General features: G+C 50.3%; 1 protein-coding gene across 1 annotated transcript in view; it reads right to left on the bottom strand.

Moving 5' to 3' along the window:
• LOC140405565 (pancreatic secretory granule membrane major glycoprotein GP2-like) overlaps nucleotides 1-18078 on the bottom strand; it is a 103536-nt gene that overhangs the window by 76122 nt on the left and 9336 nt on the right. The window contains exon 2 of the mRNA XM_072494124.1: nucleotides 12734-12878. Coding sequence (XP_072350225.1) covers nucleotides 12734-12878 — 145 coding nt within the window. The remainder of the gene's footprint in view (nucleotides 1-12733; nucleotides 12879-18078) is intronic.

The raw sequence follows: 18078 nt of genomic DNA, 5'->3' as shown, positions 1-18078 counted from the left end.
AGGGATCAGTGCTGGGTCCTCTGCTATTTGTGATTTTTATCAATGACTTGGATGATTTCGTTTCAGCGGGAGCAGTGCGGAAGTGGCTGCTGGGAAATAAGTCTGTCCTTTAAAAGCACTTGTCTTTGCAGGGGCATGCCAGTCGATTTCGGCGTGAGAACAGCTGGCGAGTCAGTTTCAGCGGGAGCAGTGCGGAAGTGGTTGCTGGGAGGTAAGTCTGTCCTTTAAAAGCACTTGTCTTTGCAGGGGCATGCCAGTCGATTTCGGCGTGAGAACAGCTGGTGAGTCAGTTTCAGCGGGAGCAGTGCGGAAGTGGTTGCTGGGAGGTAAGTCTGTCCTTTAAAAGCACTTGTCTTTGCAGGGGCAGGCCAGTCGATTTCAGCGGGAGAACAGCTGGTGAGTCAGTTTCAGCGGGAGCAGTGGGGAAGTGGTTGCTGGGAGGTAAGTCTGTCCTTTAAAAGCACTTGTCTTTGCAGGGGCAGGCCAGTCGATTTCGGCATGAGAACAGCTGGCGAGTCAGTTTCAGCGGGAGCAAAGAACAAAGAACAAAGAAATGTACAGCACAGGAACAGGCCCTTCGGCCCTCCAAGCCCGTGCCGACCATGTTGCCCGACTAAACTACAATCTTCTACACTTCCTGGGTCCGTATCCCTCTATTCCCATCCTATTCATATATTTGTCAAGATGCCCCTTAAATGTCCCTATCGTCCCTGCTTCCACTACCTCCTCCGGTAGTGAGTTCCAGGCACCCACTACCCTCTGCGTAAAGAACTTGCCTCGTGCATCTACTCTAAACCTTGCCCCTCTCACCTTAAACCTATGCCCCCTAGTAATTGACCCCTCTACCCTGGGGAAAAGCCTCTGACTATCCACTCTGTCTATGCCCCTCATAATTGTGTATACCTCTATCAGATCGCCCCTCAACCTCCTTCGTTCCAGTGAGAACAAACCGAGTTTATTCAACCTCTCCTCATAGCAGTGCGGAAGTGGTTGCTGGGAGGTAAGTCTGTCCTTTAAAAGCACTTGTCGTTGCAGGGGCAGGCCAGTCGATTTCAGCGGGAGTGGAGCTGGCTGGTTAGTCAATTTCAGCAGGAGCTGAGAATTTTTTTTTTTTTTTTTTAATTAGTGTTTTAGGTGGGAACAGGAAGTCGACCCGCGGACGTCTGGGAAGACCCTCACCAATAAATTCTGGTGGAGAGGAAACCCGAGACACTACACGTGTAGTGTCTCCCACCCTCCCTCCTCCTCTAACCGAATAATAAAACCCATTGGTCTGAGGTAAGTACCATATTTTATTATATTATTATTTTTTATAAAAAATTTAATTTAGGTGTTAGCCAGATCTTGGTCGAAATTTAGAGGAATGGCAGGGAAGGGAGTGCAATGTTCCTCCTGCAGGATGTTTGAGGTGAGGGATGCAGTTAGTGTCCCTGCTGATTTTACCTGCAGGAAGTGCTGCCATCTCCAGCTCCTCCAAGACCGAGTTAGGGAACTGGAGCTGGAGTTGGAAGAACTTCGGATCATTCGGGAGGCAGAAGGGGTCATAGATAGCAGCTTCAGGGAATTAGTTACACCAAAGATTGGAGATAGGTGGGTAACTGTAAGAGGGACTGGGAAGAAGCAGTCAGTGCAGGGATCCCTGCGGGCGTTCCCCTGAGAAACAAGTATACCGCTTTGGATACTTGTGGGGGGGACGACTTACCGGGGTAAGCCATGGGGTACGGGCCTCTGGCACAGAGTCTGTCCCTGTTGCTCAGAAGGGAAGGGGGGAGAGGAGCAGAGCATTAGTAATTGGGGACTCTATAGTCAGGGGCACAGATAGGAGATTTTGTGGGAGCGTGAGAGACTCACGTTTGGTATGTTGCCTCCCAGGTGCAAGGGTACGTGATGTCTCGGATTGTGTTTTCCGGGTCCTTAGGTGGGAGGGGAGCAGCCCCAAGTCGTGGTCCACATTGGCACTAACGACATAGGTAGGAAAGGGGACAAGGTTGTCAGGCAGGCTTTCAGGGAGCTAGGATGGAAGCTCAGAACTAGAACAAACAGAGTTGTTATTTCTGGGTTGTTGCCCGTGCCACGTGATAGTGAGATGAGGAATAGGGAGAGAGAGCATTTAAACACGTGGCTACAGGGATGGTGCAGGCGGGAGGGATTCAGATTTCTGGATAACTGGGGCTCTTTCTGGGGAAGGTGGGACCTCTACAGACAGGATGGTCCACATCTGAACCTGAGGGGCACAAATATCCTGGGGGGGAGATTTGTTAGTGCTCTTTGGGGGGGTTTAAACTAATGCAGCAGGGGCATGGGAACCTGGATTGTAGTTTTAGGGTAAGGGAGAATGAGAGTATAGAGGTCAGGAGCACAGATTTGACGTCGCAGGAGGGGGCCAGTGTTCAGGTAGGTGGTTTGAAGTGTGTCTACTTCAATGCCAGGAGTATACGAAACAAGGTAGGGGAACTGGCAGCATGGGTTGGTACCTGGGACTTCGATGTTGTGGCCATTTCGGAGACATGGATAGAGCAGGGACAGGAATGGATGTTGCAGGTTCCGGGGTTTAGGTGTTTTAGTAAGCTCAGAGAAGGAGGCAAAAAAGGGGGAGGTGTGGCGCTGCTAGTCAAGAGCAGTATTACGGTGGCGGAGAGGATGCTAGATGGGGACTCTTCTTCTGAGGTAGTATGGGCTGAAGTTAGAAACAGGAAAGGAGAGGTCACCCTGTTGGGAGTTTTTTATAGGCTTCCGAATAGTTCTAGGGATGTAGAGGAAAGGATGGCGAAGATGATTCTGGATAAGAGCGAAAGTAACAGGGTAGTTATTATGGGAGACTTTAACTTTCCAAATATTGACTGGAAAAGATATAGTTCGAGTACAATAGATGGGTCGTTTTTTTGTACAGTGTGTGCAGGAGGGTTTCCTGAAACAATATGTTGACAGGCCAACAAGAGGCGAGGCCACGTTGGATTTGGTTTTGGGTAATGAACCAGGCCAGGTGTTGGATTTGGAGGTAGGAGAGCACTTTGGGGACAGTGACCACAATTCGGTGACGTTTACGTTAATGTTGGAAAGGGATAAGTATACACCGCAGGGCAAGAGTTATAGCTGGGGGAAGGGCAATTATGATGCCATTAGACGTGACTTGGGGGGGATAAGGTGGAGAAGTAGGCTGCAAGTGTTGGGCACACTGGATAAGTGGGGCTTGTTCAAGGATCAGCTACTGCGTGTTCTTGATAAGTATGTACCGGTCAGACAGGGAGGAAGGCGTCGAGCGAGGGAACCGTGGTTTACCAAGGAAGTGGAATCTCTTGTTAAGAGGAAGAAGGAGGCCTATGTGAAGATGAGGTGTGAAGTTTCGGTTGGGGCGATGGATAGTTACAAGGTAGCGAGGAAGGATCTAAAGAGAGAGCTAAGATGAGCAAGGAGGGGACATGAGAAGTATTTGGCAGGAAGGATCAAGGAAAACCCAAAAGCTTTCTATAGGTATGTCAGGAATAAGCGAATGACTAGGGAAAGAGTAGGACCAGTCAAGGACAGGGATGGGAAATTGTGTGTGGAGTCTGAAGAGATAGGCGAGATACTAAATGAATATTTTTCGTCAGGCTTCACTCAGGAAAAAGATAATGTTGTGGAGGAGAATGCTGAGCCCCAGGCTCATAGAATAGATGGCATTGAGGTACGTAGGGAAGAGGTGTTGGCAATTCTGGACAGGCTGAAAATAGATAAGTCCCCGGGACCTGATGGGATTTATCCTAGGATTCTCTGGGAGGCCAGGGAAGAGATTGCTGGACCTTTGGCTTTGATTTTTATGTCATCATTGGCTACAGGAATAGTGCCAGAGGACTGGAGGACAGCAAATGTGGTCCCTTTGTTCAAAAAGGGGAGCAGAGACAACCCCGGCAACTATAGACCGGTAAGCCTCACGTCTATAGTGGGTAAAGTCTTGGAGGGGATTATAAGAGACAAGATTTATAATCATCTAGATAGGAATAATATGATCAGGGATAGTCAGCATGGCTTTGTGAAGGGTAGGTCATGCCTCACAAACCTTATCGAGTTCTTTGAGAAGGTGACTGAACAGGTAGACGAGGGTAGAGCAGTTGATGTGGTGTATATGGATTTCAGCAAAGCGTTTGATAAGGTTCCCCACGGTAGGCTATTGCAAAAAATACGGAGGCTGGGGATTGAGGGTGATTTAGAGATGTGAATCAGAAAATGGCTAGCTGAAAGAAGACAGAGGGTGGTGGTTGATGGGAAATGTTCAGAATGGAGTACAGTCACAAGTGGAGTACCACAAGGATCTGTTCTGGGGCCGTTGCTGTTTGTCATTTTTATCAATGACCTAGAGGAAGGCGCAGAAGGGTGGGTGAGTAAATTTGCCGACGATACTAAAGTCGTTGGTGTTGTCGATAGTGTGGAAGGATGTAGCAGGTTACAGAGGGATATAGATAAGCTGCAGAGCTGGGCTGAGAGGTGGCAAATGGAGTTTAATGTAGAGAAGTGTGAGGTGATTTACTTTGGAAGGAATAACAGGAATGTGGAATATTTGGTTAATGGTAAAGTTCTTGAGAGTGTGGATGAGCAGAGGGATCTAGGTGTCCATGTACATAGATCCCTGAAAGTTGCCACCCAGGTTGATAGGGTTGTGAAGAAGGCCTATGGAGTGTTGGCCTTTATTGGTAGAGGGATTGAGTTCCGGAGTCGGGAGGTCATGTTGCAGCTGTACAGAACTCTGGTACGGCCGCATTTGGAGTATTGCGTACAATTCTGGTCACCGCATTATAGGAAGGACGTGGAGGCTTTGGAGCGGGTGCAGAGGAGATTTACCAGGATGTTGCCTGGTATGGAGGGAAAATCTTATGAGGAAAGGCTGATGGACGTGAGGTTGTTTTCGTTGGAGAGAAGAAGGTTAAGAGGAGACTTAATAGAGGCATACAAAATGATCAGGGGGTTGGATAGGGTGGACAGTAAGAGCCTTCTCCCACGGATGGATATGGCTGGCACGAGGGGACATAACTTTAAACTGAGGGGTAATAGATATAGGACAGAGGTCAGAGGTAGGTTCTTTACGCAAAGAGTAGTGAGGCCGTGGAATGCCCTACCTGCTACAGTAGTGAACTCGCCAACATTGAGGGCATTTAAAAGTTTATTGGATAAACATATGGATGATAATGGCATAGTGTAGCTTAGATGGCTTTTGTTTCGGTGCAACATCGTGGGCCGAAGGGCCTGTACTGCGCTGTATTGTTCTATGTTCTATGTTCTATGATGGAGTTGAAGGAATTTGCTGATGACACCAAGATTGGTGGAGTAGTGGATGAGGTGGAGGGCTGTTGTAGGCTGCAAAGAGACATTGATAGGATGCAGAGCTGGGCTGAAAAGTGGCAGGTGGAGTTTAACCCTGATAAGTGTGAGATGATTCATTTTGGTCAGACAAATATGAATTTGGATTACAGGGTTAACGGCAGGGTTCTGAAGAATGTGGAGGAGCAGAGAGATCACGGAGTTCATGTCCATAGATCTCTGAAAGTTGCCACCCAAGTGGATAGAGCCGTGAAGAAAGTGTGTTAGCGCTTATTAACAGGGGGATTGAGTTTAAGAGCCGTGAGGTTAAGCTGCAACTGTACAAGATCTTGGTTAGACCATATTTGGAGTATTGTGTGCAGTTCTGGTCACCTCATTATAGGAAGGATGTGGAAGCATTGGAAAGGGTGCAAAGGAGATTTACCAGGATGCTGCCTGGATTGGAGGGTAGGTCTTATGAGGAAAGGTTGAGGGAGCTAGGGCTTTTCTCATTGGAGCGAAGGAGGATGAGAGGTGACTTAATTGAGGTGTATAAGATGATGAGAGGGATAGATAGAGTGGACGTTCAGTGGCTTTTTCCTCGGGTGGATGTAGCTGTTACAAGGGGGCATAACTATTAGGTTCATGGTGGAAGACATAGGAGGGATGTCCGAGGTAGGTTCTTTACTCCGAGAGTGGTTGGGGCGTGGAACGCACTCCCAGCTATGGTGGTGGAGTCGGACACTTTCGGAACTTTCAAGCGGTTATTGGATCGGCATATGGAGTGCACTAGAATGATTGGGAGTAGGTTGATTTGATCTTAGTTTCAGACTAGTTCGGCACAACATTGTGGGCCGAAGGGCCTGTGCTGTGCTGTACAGTTCTATGTTCTATGTTCTATGCACGCAGACATTCCATGGGGTCCATGTTTCTTGCCATCGCGGACGCTCACTCAAAGTAGCGTAACGTGTACAACATGGCCTCAACGACATCCAGGGCCACGGTACAAAAGCTCGGGTGCTCGCTCAGCACCCGTGGGATCCCTGAGGTTCTGGTGACAGACAACAGGACGCCCTCCACGAGTGAGGAGTTTGCAAAAACGGAACACATCTAACATCAGAACCGTCCTTACCGCTCCTCATCCATCGGCCCGGCAGAAAGGGCGGTCCAAAGGGGACATAAAATAACAAACCACGAGCTCCATGAACACGGGACTGGCACGGTTCCTTTTTAACTACAGGGGTAGCCCATGAAGAACTGCTGTTGGGCTGAAGGCTTCGATCGGTTGAGCCTCATGTTACTGAACCTCGGTGTGAAAGTGGAGGTTCAGCAGGAGGCCCCGCAGTGACATCATTAACAGAGGACAGCAGGGCGGCAGTTTCACTCGGGGACACGGTCTCTGTTGTAACCTTGGAGACAAGGCGCTGACTCCCAGGTGTCGTGCTGGAGAGAACAGGACCGGCCTCCAACACGTTAGGATTCAGGGGAAAGTCCAGCGGAAGCATTTGGAAGAATGCGATCAGACTTGAGAACGTACAGAGATTATTAATGAGGATATTGCCATGGGCAGCACGGTGGCACAGTGGTTAGCACTGTCGCCTCACAGCTCCAGGGTCCCAGGTTCGATTCCCGCTTGGGTCACTGTCTGTGCGGAGTCTGCACGTTCTCCCCGTGTCTGCGTGGGTTTCCTCCGGGTGCTCCGGTTTCCTCCCACACGTCCCAAAAGACGTGCTGTTCGGTGAATTGGACATTCTGAATTCTCCCTCTGAGTACCTGAACAGGTGCCGGATTTTCACAGGGATTTTCACAGTGACACCATTGCAGTGTGTCAGCCTACTTGTGACAATAATAAAGATTGTATTTTATATTATTATGAATGAGAAACTGTAGTCAGGAGGAGAGATTGGATTGGCTGGAATTGTTGACCTTTCAACAGAGGCTAAGGGGGGATTTAAACTTTAAAAACTTACCTTGAAGAGTGACATCACAGCAAAGCAGTCACCTGATTGGCTGGTAGGGAAAGTGCTCCAATTAGCAGTAGCTGGGAGAAATTTAACTCTTCGTGTGTTGGTAAGCATTGTGATTGGTAAATAAACTCTTTATTCCTTTCGCTTATTCATTATTTGATATTATATTTGTAATCAGTTCAGGTAAAGTGTAAAAATGGCAGGAGATCCCAGACCCGTGTTATGCTCCTCGTGCTCAATGTGGGAGTTCAGGGATGCGGTCGATGCCCCTGACTCCTTCATGTGCGAGAAGTGTGTCCAGCTGCAGCTCCTGTTAGACCGCATGACGGCTCTGGAGCTGTGGATGGACTCACTTTGGAGCATCCGCGATGCTGAGGAGGTCGTGGATAGCACGTTCAGTGAGTTGGTCACACCGCAGATTAGGATTGGTGAGGGAGACAGGGAATGGGTGTTCAAAAGGCAGAGAAAGAGCAGGAAGGCAGTGCAGGTGTCCCCTGCAATCATCTCCCTCCAAAACAGGTATACCGTTTTGGATACTGTTGGGGGAGATGACTCACCAGGGGAAGGCAGTAGTAGCCAGGCTCATGGCAGCGTGGCTGGCTCTGCTGCACAGAAGGGCGGGAAAAAGACTGGCAGGGCTATAGTAATAGGGGATTCAATCGTAAGGGGAGTAGACAGGCGATTCTGTGGTCGAAAACGAGACTCCCGAATGGTATGTTGCCTCCCGGGTGCACGGGTCAGGGATGTCTCAGATCGGCTGCAGGACATACTGAAGAGGGAGGGTTAACAGCCAGTTGTCATGGTGCATATAGGCACCAATGATAGAGGTAAAAAACGGGATGAGGTCCTACAATCAGAATTTAGGGAGTTAGGAGATAAGTTAAAAAGTAGGACCTCAAAGATAGTAATCTCAAGATTGCCACCAGTGGTACGAGACAGTCAGAGTAGAAATTCAAGAATAGTCAGAATGAATACGTGGCTTGAGAGATGGTGCAGGAGGGAGGGGTTCAGATTTTTGGGACATTGGAACCGGTTCTGGGGGCGGTGGGACCATTACAAATCGGATGGTCTACACCTGGGCAGGAGTGGAACCAATGTCCTAGGGGGTGCTTTTGCTAACACTGTTGGGGAGGTTTTAAACTAATGTGGCAGGGGGATGGGAATGAGATTAGGAAGTTAGAGGTCAGTAAAGAGGCAGCAACTAAAGCCAGTAAGGTACTAGATAATAAACTCAATGTGACTAAGGGGAAGAGTAGACAGGGAAGAGATGATGAACGCAAAGGGACAGGTGGTCTGAGGTGCAATTGTTTCAATGCGAGAAGTGTAGCAGGTAAGGCAGATGAACTTAGGGCTTGGATTAGTACCTGGGAATATGATGTTATTGGTATTACGGAGACTTGGTTGAGGGAAGGGCAAGACTGGCAACTAAATATCCCAGAGTATAGATGCTTCAGGAGGGATAGAGAGGGAGGTAAAAGGAGTGGAGGAGTTGCATTACTGGTCAGAGATGATATCACAGCTGTGGTTAAGGAGGGCACGATGGAGGATTCGAGCACTGAGGCAATATGGGTAGAGCTAAGAAATAGGAAGGGTGCAGTAACATTGTTGGGACTTTACTACAGACTTCCCAAAAGCGAGCGTTAAGTAGAGGTACAAATATGTGGACAGATTATACAAACATATAGGAGCAATAGGGTGGTCGTGATGTTAACTTCCCCAACATGTAGTGTTGGTGGCGTAGATGGAGCAGAATTTGTAAGAAGCATCCAGGAGAGTTTTTTAGAGCAGTATGTAAATAGTCCAACTCGGGAAGGGGCCGTACTGGACCTGGTATTGGGGAATGATCCCGGCCAGGTGGTTGAAGTTTCAGTCGGTGATTACTTTAGGAATAGCGATCACAACTCAGTAAATTTTAGAATATTCATGGACAAAGACGCGAGTGGTCCTAAAGGAAGAGTGCTAAATTGGGGAAAGGCCAAGTATAACAAAATTCGGCAGGAGCAAGGGAATGTGGATTGGGAGCAGCTGTTTCAGTGGAAATCCACATTTGAAATGTGGGAGTCTTTTAAGGAAAGGTTGATTAGAGTGCAGGACAGACATGTCCCTGTGAAAATGAGGGATACAAATGGCAGGATTAGGGAACCATGGATGACGGGTGGAATTGTGAGACTAGCTAAGATGAAAAAGGAAGCATACATAAGATCCAGGCGACTTAAATCTGATGAAGCTTTGGAGGAATATCGGGAAAGTAGGACAAATCTCAAACGCGCCATAAAGAGGGCTAAAAGGGGTCATGAAATATCTTTGGCTAACAGGGTTAAGGAAAATCCCAAAGCATTTTATTTATATAAGGAGCAACACGGCAACTAGAGAAAGGATTGGCCCACTCAAAGACAAAAGAGGGAATTTATGCGTGGAGTCAGAGGAAATGGGTGAGATTCTTAATGAGTACTTTACATCGGTATTCACCAAGGAGTGGGGCATAGAACATAGAACATAGAAAATACAGCACAGAACAGGCCCTTCGGCCCACGATATTGTGCCGAACCTTTGTCCTAGATTAATCATAGATTATCATTGAATTTGCAGTGCAGAAGGAGGCCATTCGGCCCTTTGAATCTGCACCGGCTCTTGGAAAGAGCACCCTACCCAAACTCAACACCTCCACCCAACACCAAGGGCATGACGGATGTTGAGGATACTCTAGGTCATGTTGGCATAAGGAAGGGGGAAGTTTTGGGCATTCTAAAAGGCATTTAGGTGGACAAGTCCCCAGGTCCGGATGGGATCTATCCCGGGTTACTGAGGGCAGCGAGGGACAAAATAGTTGGGGCCTTAACAGATATCTTTGCAGCATCCTTGAGCACGGGTGAGGTCCCGGAGGACTGGAGAATTGCTAATGGTGTCCCTTTCTTTAAGAAGGGTAGCAGGGATAATCCAGGGAATTATAGACCTGTGAGCTTGACGTCAGTGGTAGGCAAACTGTTGGAGAAGAATCTGAGTATAGGATCTATTCACATTTGGAAGAAAATAGACTTATCAGTGATAGGCAACATGGTTTTGTGCAGGGAAGGTCATGTCTTACAAACCTAATAGAATTCTTTGAGGAAGTGACAAAGTTAATTGATGAGGGAAAGGCAGTAGATGTCATATACATGGACTTCAGTAAGGCGTTTGATAAAGTTTCCCATGGCAGGTTGATGGAATAAGTGAAGTTGTATGGGGTTCAGGGTGTACTAGCTAGATGGATAAAGAACTGGCTGGGCAACAGGAGACAGAGAGTAGTGGTGGAAGGGAGTGTCTCAAAATGGAGAAAGGTGACTAGTGGTGTTCCACAGGGATCCGTGCTCGGACCACTGTTGTTTGTGATATACATAAATGATCTGGACGAAGGTATAGGTGGTCTGATTAGCAAGTTTGCAGATGATACTAAGATTGGTGGAGTTGCAGATAGCGAGGAGGACTGTCAGAGAATACAGCAAAATATAGATAGATTGGAGAGTTGGGCAGAGAAATGGCAGATGGAGTTCAATCCAGGCAAATGCGAGGTGATGCATTTTGGAAGATCGAATTCAAGAGCGGACTATATGGGCAATGGAAGAGTCCTGGGGAAAATTGATGTACAGAGAGATCTGGGAGTTCAGGTCCATTGTACCCTGAAGGTGGCAACGCAGGTCAATAGAGTGGTCAAGAAGGCATACAGCATGCTTGCCTTCATCGGACGGGGTATTGAGTACAAGAGTCGGCAGGTCACGTTACAGTTGTATAGGACTTTGGTTAGGCCACATTTGGAATACTGCGTGCAGTTCTGGTCACCACATTACCAGAAGGATGTGGATGCTTTAGAGAGGGTGCAGAGGAGGTTCCCCAGGATGTTGCCTGGTATGGAGGGTGCAAGCTATGAAGAAAGGTTGAGTAGATTAGGATTGTTTTCATTGGAAAGACGGAGGTTGAGGGGGGACCTGATTGAGGTCTACAAAATTATGAGAGGTATGGGCAGGGTGGATAGCAACAAGCTTTTTCCAAGAGTGGGGGTGTCAATTACAAGGGATCACGATTTCAAGGTGAGAGGGGGAAAGTTTAAGGGAGATGTGCGTGGAAAGTTTTTTACGCAGAGGGTGGTGGGTGCCTGGAACGCTTTGCCAGCGGAGGTGGTAGAGGCGGGCACGATAGCATCACTTAAGATGCATCTAGACAGATATATGAACGGGCGGGGAACAGAGGGAAGTAGATCCTTGGAAAATAGGCAACAGGTTTCGATAAAGGATCTGGATCGGCGCAGGCTGGGAGGGCCGAAGGGCCTGTTCCTGTGCTGTAATGTTCTTTGTATTGTTCTTCTTAATTGTGATGTCTAAAATGGGGAGGAATCTGGAGCGAGTGGATTAGGAAGAACCAGTTTCAATTGGCAGAGAGGTCAATAACCAGGAGCAAAGATTGAAAATAATTGTTGGCAGATTGATGGGGGGATGAGGAGGAATCTTTTCACCCACAGGGCGGTGTGAACCGTCTGACAGAGCCAGAAGGGGGCGCTCTGCTTTGTCAACCAGCATGGATACAATGGATCGAATGGCCTCGTTCTGCACCCTGAATCTTTCCACGTTCACAAATATTTCCCCCCATCCCAGCAATGCCTTTCCTCTCTGTCTCAGTGCTACCTTCCTGGGAATCTCCCATTATTCCCCATGTTTCCCACTCTGTAGAATCTGCGGGCGAGATTCTCCACTCCCGCGCCGGTTGGGAGAATCGCCTGGGCCGCCAAAAATTTTCGGGACGCCGGTCCGACGCCCTCCCGCGATTCTCCCAAGCGGCGGGAACGGCCCGGTCGAGTTTCGCGGGCCGCAGGCCGGAGAATCGCCGGAGACACCCAAAATGGCGATTCTCCGGCACCCCCGCTATTCTCAGGCCCGGATTGGCCGAGCGGCCAGGCCAAAACGGCGGGTTCCCCCTGGCGCCGTCCACACCTGGTCGCTGCCGTCGTGAGCGGTGCGTGAACGCTGGGGGGTCGGTGGGGGTGGGGGGGGGGGGATCCTGCACCGGGGGGTACCTGAAATGTGGGGTGGCCCGCGATCGGTGCCCACCGATCGTCGTGCTGTCCTCTCTGAAGGAGGACCTCCTTCCTTCCACAGCCCTGCAAGATCCATCCCCCATCTTCTTGCGGGGCGGACTGAGAGAGAACGGCAACCACGCATGCGCGGGTGACGCCAGTTATGCGGCGCCGCCTTTACGCGGGCGACAAGGCCTGGCGCGGGTAGATGACGCGGCCCCGATCCTGGCCCATTGTCAGGGCCTGAATCGGTCGGGATCGGGGCCGTTTCGCGGCGTCGTGAACCTCGACGGCGATCACAACGGCGCGGCCACTTCGGCGCGGGAGTGGAGAGTCCCGCTCTACATCTTCCCTTTCCCAGGATTCACTCCCAGCCCCATTGCTCCGAATAATGATCCCAGTTTCTCTGAAGTTTCACTGATGAGTTTAATTGAGTTTCCCGTGGACTTACCCGTTGAATCTGTACCATCCAGTGAGAAGGTTGTCGTCACATTGAAAACTAGAACAGTCAGTGTTAGCACAGTTTGTGCTCCTCCATGGCTGGTCCAGGACTGTGTGATTCACACACGGGTCGGCAGACAGGAAATGGCAGCAATCTGTTGATTGTAAAGATAAAGTTTAGGAAATGTTCCACACTGACTCGTCTCCATTGAAACATTAAAAACCTCCCTTTCACCCACTGCTCTGCTATCAAATCCCTGAAATGAAAGCGGGAATCTCTGCTCCTTCCCGAGACCAGTACCCGGAACCCCCCACCCTCACCCCCGACCCCCAGCTCCAACAAACTGCAGACTCCTTTCATTCTTTCAACCTGAAAACCTCAACTCCTTGTTCCACTAAATTTCCCACCCAAGATTCCTCGATACTTTCCAGGATCTTTACCTCACTTCCCCTGGGAATCTCCCGATATTCCCCATGTTTCACTCTGTCGGATCCACATCCTCCCTTTCCCTGGATTTAATCCCTGGCCCATTGGTCTGACTAATGATCAGGATGTGCTGACATCATTCCGAAATCCACTGGGATTCTCCTCAGTGAGAGCGGATCTCAGACACGGCTGTGATCCCGTGTCCCACACAAACAGGGTAGATGTCAGGAGAGGCCTCTTCCGGGATTTACCCAGCTCACAAAACCTCACAAGATCTAACGGGATCTGGCGAAACATCACCATCTGCATCCCGCCCATTGTGGGCAGGATGAGTATTTGTCAAGTCAGCATATTAGTGAGGCAGCTAACCTCCGTCGAATATGCAGCTCACCTGATCTATCGAGGCTTTAGGATGTAACCTCCCCGCCTTGGATCCTTAGACAAGTGCAGCTCAGTCCAGGGCCGACTCAGAGGGTCCAAAGATCGGCCTCCATTTTAAAATGACGTCGCGATCTCCTCTTACACTGAGGAGTTCTGGCGAGCGGAGTTCTTCCGTGTCGGAAAAGGGATTAAGTTCGGCCTCGGTGGGGTGTTCTCACTGAGGCCCTGGATTACAGCAGAGTCCCGGTCGATAGCGTGGTCTTTCTCAGCGCTGTGAGCGCCGGAATGCACTCGTAAACGTGCCAAAAGCTCCCTCCCTCCAGGGCCCTGTCCCCCTAATCCCACCGAACCGGCGCAACTTGGGTCTGTGGGAGCAAACCGGAGATTGGCTAATTGAGTTTACTCCAGGTTGAGTTAGAAAGATTAATTTTCATTACAGAGGATGCTGGGTAAACTCAGCAGGTCTGGCAGCACCTGTGGACAGAGGAGCAGAGGGTGAGATTTAGTGGCCAATCGCACGCGACTTGGTGTCAGGACGAGGCTGTTGAATCTCCAGAAATACGCAACGGTCAAAATGTCTTGTGAGATTCAAGCGACCCTCGGCAGGCATCATGATCTGGATCTCACCCCCACTGGCTGATTTCAATGCCCAGATGCCGGATTCTCCCGGTGCCCAGGGAAAGGCCGTGACCGGGAGACCTCGCCAGGGTGCCGTTAGTCCTGGCCCACACACGCATGGAGCACACGTAATGACTCCTGAGGGGATGGGGGGGGGGAGAATTTCCCAGGGTGATCGGGGAAAGGACAAGGTGGCATTGCCAGGGTTCTTGGGTGGCACTCTCCGGCCGACCCCTCCCTCCACCCAAACCCTCCCTCCCAAAACACTCCCTCTGAACCCCTCCCTCCCCCCAAACGTCTCCTGAACGACCTCACCCCCTCCACCACCTTGCCTCCCTCGAGCTCCTCCTTCCACTGCCTCACCTCCCTCCAACACCTAACCTCCCTCCAGCTCCTCACCCACCTCCAATACCTCACCTCCCTCCAACACCTCACCTCCCTCCAACACCTCAGCTCCCTCCAACACCTCACCTCCCTCCAACACCTCAGCTCCCTCCAACAACTCACCTCCCTCCAACACCTCACCTCCCTCCAACACCTAACCTCCCTCCAACACCTCACCTCCCTCCAACACCTCACATCCCTCCAATACCTAACCTCCCTCCAGCTCCTCACCTCCCTCCAACACCTAACCTCCCTCCAGCTCCTCACCCACCTCCAATACCTCACCTCCCTCCAACACCTCAACTCCCTCCAACACCTCACCTCCCTCCAACACCTCAGCTCCCTCCAACAACTCACCTCCCTCCAACACCTCACCTCCCTCCAACACCTAACCTCCCTCCAACACCACACCTTCCTTCAACACCTCACCTCCCTCCAGCTCCCCCCTCCCTCCAAAACCTCACTTCCCTCCAGCACCTCACCTCCCTCCAACACATCACCTCCCTCCAACACCTCACTTCCCTCCAGCTCCTCACCTCCCTCCAACACCTCACCTTCCTCCAATACGTCACTTCCCTCCAGCACCTAACCTCCCTCCAGCACCTCACCTCCCTCCAACACCTCACCTCCCTCCAGCTCCTCACCTCCCTCCAACACCTCAACTCCCTCCAGCACCTAACCTCCCTCCAACACATCACCTCCCTCCAACACCTCACCTCCCTCCAGCTCCTCACCTCCGTCCAATGCCTCACCTCCCTCCAGCTCCTCACCTCCCCCCATCTCCTCACCTCCCTCCAGCTCCTCACCTCCCTCCGGCTCCTCACCTCCCTCCAGCTCCTCACCTGCCTCCAGTGCCTCACCTCCCTCCAACACCACACCTTCCTTCAACACCTCACCTCCCTCCAGCTCCCCCCTCCCTCCAAAACCTCACTTCCCTCCAGCACCTCACCTCCCTCCAACACATCACCTCCCTCCAACACATCACCTCCCTCCAACACCTCACTTCCCTCCAGCTCCTCACCTCCCTCCAACACCTCACCTTCCTCCAATACGTCACTTCCCTCCAGCACCTAACCTCCCTCCAGCACCTCACCTCCCTCCAACACCTCACCTCCCTCCAGCTCCTCACCTCCCTCCAACACCTCAACTCCCTCCAGCACCTAACCTCCCTCCAACACATCACCTCCCTCCAACACCTCACCTCCCTCCAGCTCCTCACCTCCCCCCATCTCCTCACCTCCCTCCAGCTCCTCACCTCCCTCCGGCTCCTCACCTCCCTCCGGCTCCTCACCTCCCTCCAGCTCCTCACCTCCCTCCGGCTCCTCACCTCCCTCCAGCTCCTCACCTGCCTCCAGTGCCTCACCTCCCTCCAGCTCCTCATCTCCCTCCAGCGCACCCATATCTTGGAGTAACTCATCTGTGCAGAAGTCTTGAATCAGCAATAAATCCTTCAAACTCCACCGCACAACTCCCTGCAGACTTCAGCCTTTTCGATGGCTGGAGAATAGCCAATATTGCCCCTTTGCTTAAGAATGGACCCTGCACATCTTTGGAAACACGTGCCTGCGTGGGTTTCCTCCGGGTGCCCCGGTTTCCTCCCACAGTCCAAAGATGTGCAGGTTAGGTGGATTGGCCAATGATAAATTGCCTTTAGTGTCCAAAAAGGTTAGGAGGGGTTACTGGGTTATGGGAATAGGGTGGAAGTGAGGGCTTAAGTGCGGTGGTCTTTCCAAAGACCGGTGCAGACTCGATGGGCCAAATGGCCTCCTTCTGCGCTGTAAATCCTCTGATCCATGTAATGGAACCAGGGATAATCCTGGTAATTATAGGCCGGAGAGCCTGACGTCAGTGGTGGGAAAGCTGTTGGAGAAGATACTGAGGGACAGGATTTATTCACATTTGGAAGCGAATAGACTTGTTAGGAATAGGCAACTAACTTTGTTCGGGGAATCTTGATAGTTTTTCAGGCGGTGGCAAACTTAATTGATGAGGGAAAGGCCGTGGATGTCACCTACATGGACTTTAATAAGGACCTCATTTGGACCTCATGGATTTCGGCGGCAGCGGTGCGCAGGGGCCTTCTTGGAGGTGAGTAGCAAATTTAAAACCACTTACCTTTACAGGAGCAGCCCTTTGGATTTCGGCGGCAGCGGTGCGCAGGGGCCTTCTGGGAGGTGAGTAGTGAGTTTAAAAGCCTTACCTTTACAGGAGCAGCCCTTTGGATTTCGGCGGCAGCGGTGCGCAGGGGCCTTCTGGGAGGTGAGTAGTGAGTTTAAAAGCTCTTACCTTTACAGGAGCAGCCCTTTGGATTTCGGCGGCAGCGGTGCGCAGGGGCCTTCTTGGAGGTGAGTAGTGTATTTAAAAGCCTTACCTTTACAGGAGCAGCCCTTTGGATTTCGGCGGCAGCGGTGAGCAGGGGCCTTCTGGGAGGTGAGTAGTGAATTTAAAAAGCCTTGCCTGGTCCCGTGTCTGTTCTTCTTTTCTGTTTTATTTGTTTTTATATAAGGCGGGAACCGGAAGTTCTACCTCTGGCAAGTTTCCCCCCCCCGCAACCAATAAATTCTGGTGGAGAGGAAACCCGAGACACTACACGTGTAGTGTCTCCCACCCGCCCTCCTCCTCTAACCTAATAATAAAACCCATTGGTGTAAGGTAAGTGCCATATTATATTATTATATTATTAGCATTGTGCAGGTCAAGGTTCGGAGGTGGAGGAGCAGTCTCTGTCAGCGAGAGAACCTGAGAACATCTCAGACACTCAGAAGGTAAGAAGGTAAGTAAGTGATTTTTACTTTTATACCTTTTTTCAAATTGTGTGTGTCGGGGGGAAACTGAAGTGACATCACAGAAAAGCTGTGACCTGAGTGGCTGGTTGGGATTCTAACCTAAATTTAAAAAAACTTTGAGTATTTGGGAACTAATTAAACATAATAACTTAATTATAATTTAGAGGATATCTAAGCCAGAGATCGGAGAATAGTATAGTTAGCTATCGCATTTCTATTAGAAATCTAGTGCTAGGAAACAGATAGTTGACAGTAACTTTGCAATTTAAAAAAAAAGTATTTATAAAAAAAAAAGAGACAAATTTTAATTTTAATTAATTGACGCAATGTCAGTTAGAGGGGTGCTGTGCTCTGACTGTGAGATGTGGCAGGTCCGGGAGGCTTCCAGCGTCCCGGATGGCTTCATCTGCAGAAAGTGCACCCAACTGCAGCTCCTCACAGACCGCATGGTTCGGTTGGAGCAGCAATTGGATGCACTTAGGAGCATGCAGGTGGCGGAAAGCGTCATAGATCGCAGTTATGTAAATGTGGTCACACCCAAGGTGCAGGCAGAGAAATGGGTGACCACCAGAAAGGGCAGGTAGTCAGTGCAGGAATCCCCTGTGGTTGTCCCCCTCTCGAACAGATATACCCCTTTGGATACTGTCGGGGGGGATAGCCTATCAGGGGAAAACAGCAGCAGCCAGAGCAGTGGCACCACGGCTGGCTCTGATGTTCAGAAGGGAGGGTCAAAGCGCAGAAGAGTAATAGTAATAGGGG

Source organism: Scyliorhinus torazame, unplaced genomic scaffold (genome assembly GCF_047496885.1).
Source record: "Scyliorhinus torazame isolate Kashiwa2021f unplaced genomic scaffold, sScyTor2.1 scaffold_77, whole genome shotgun sequence".
Classification (NCBI taxonomy): Eukaryota; Metazoa; Chordata; class Chondrichthyes; order Carcharhiniformes; family Scyliorhinidae; genus Scyliorhinus; species Scyliorhinus torazame.
Note: the sequence above shows the minus strand (reverse complement) of the source record. Positions and strands in the feature narration are given on the sequence as shown.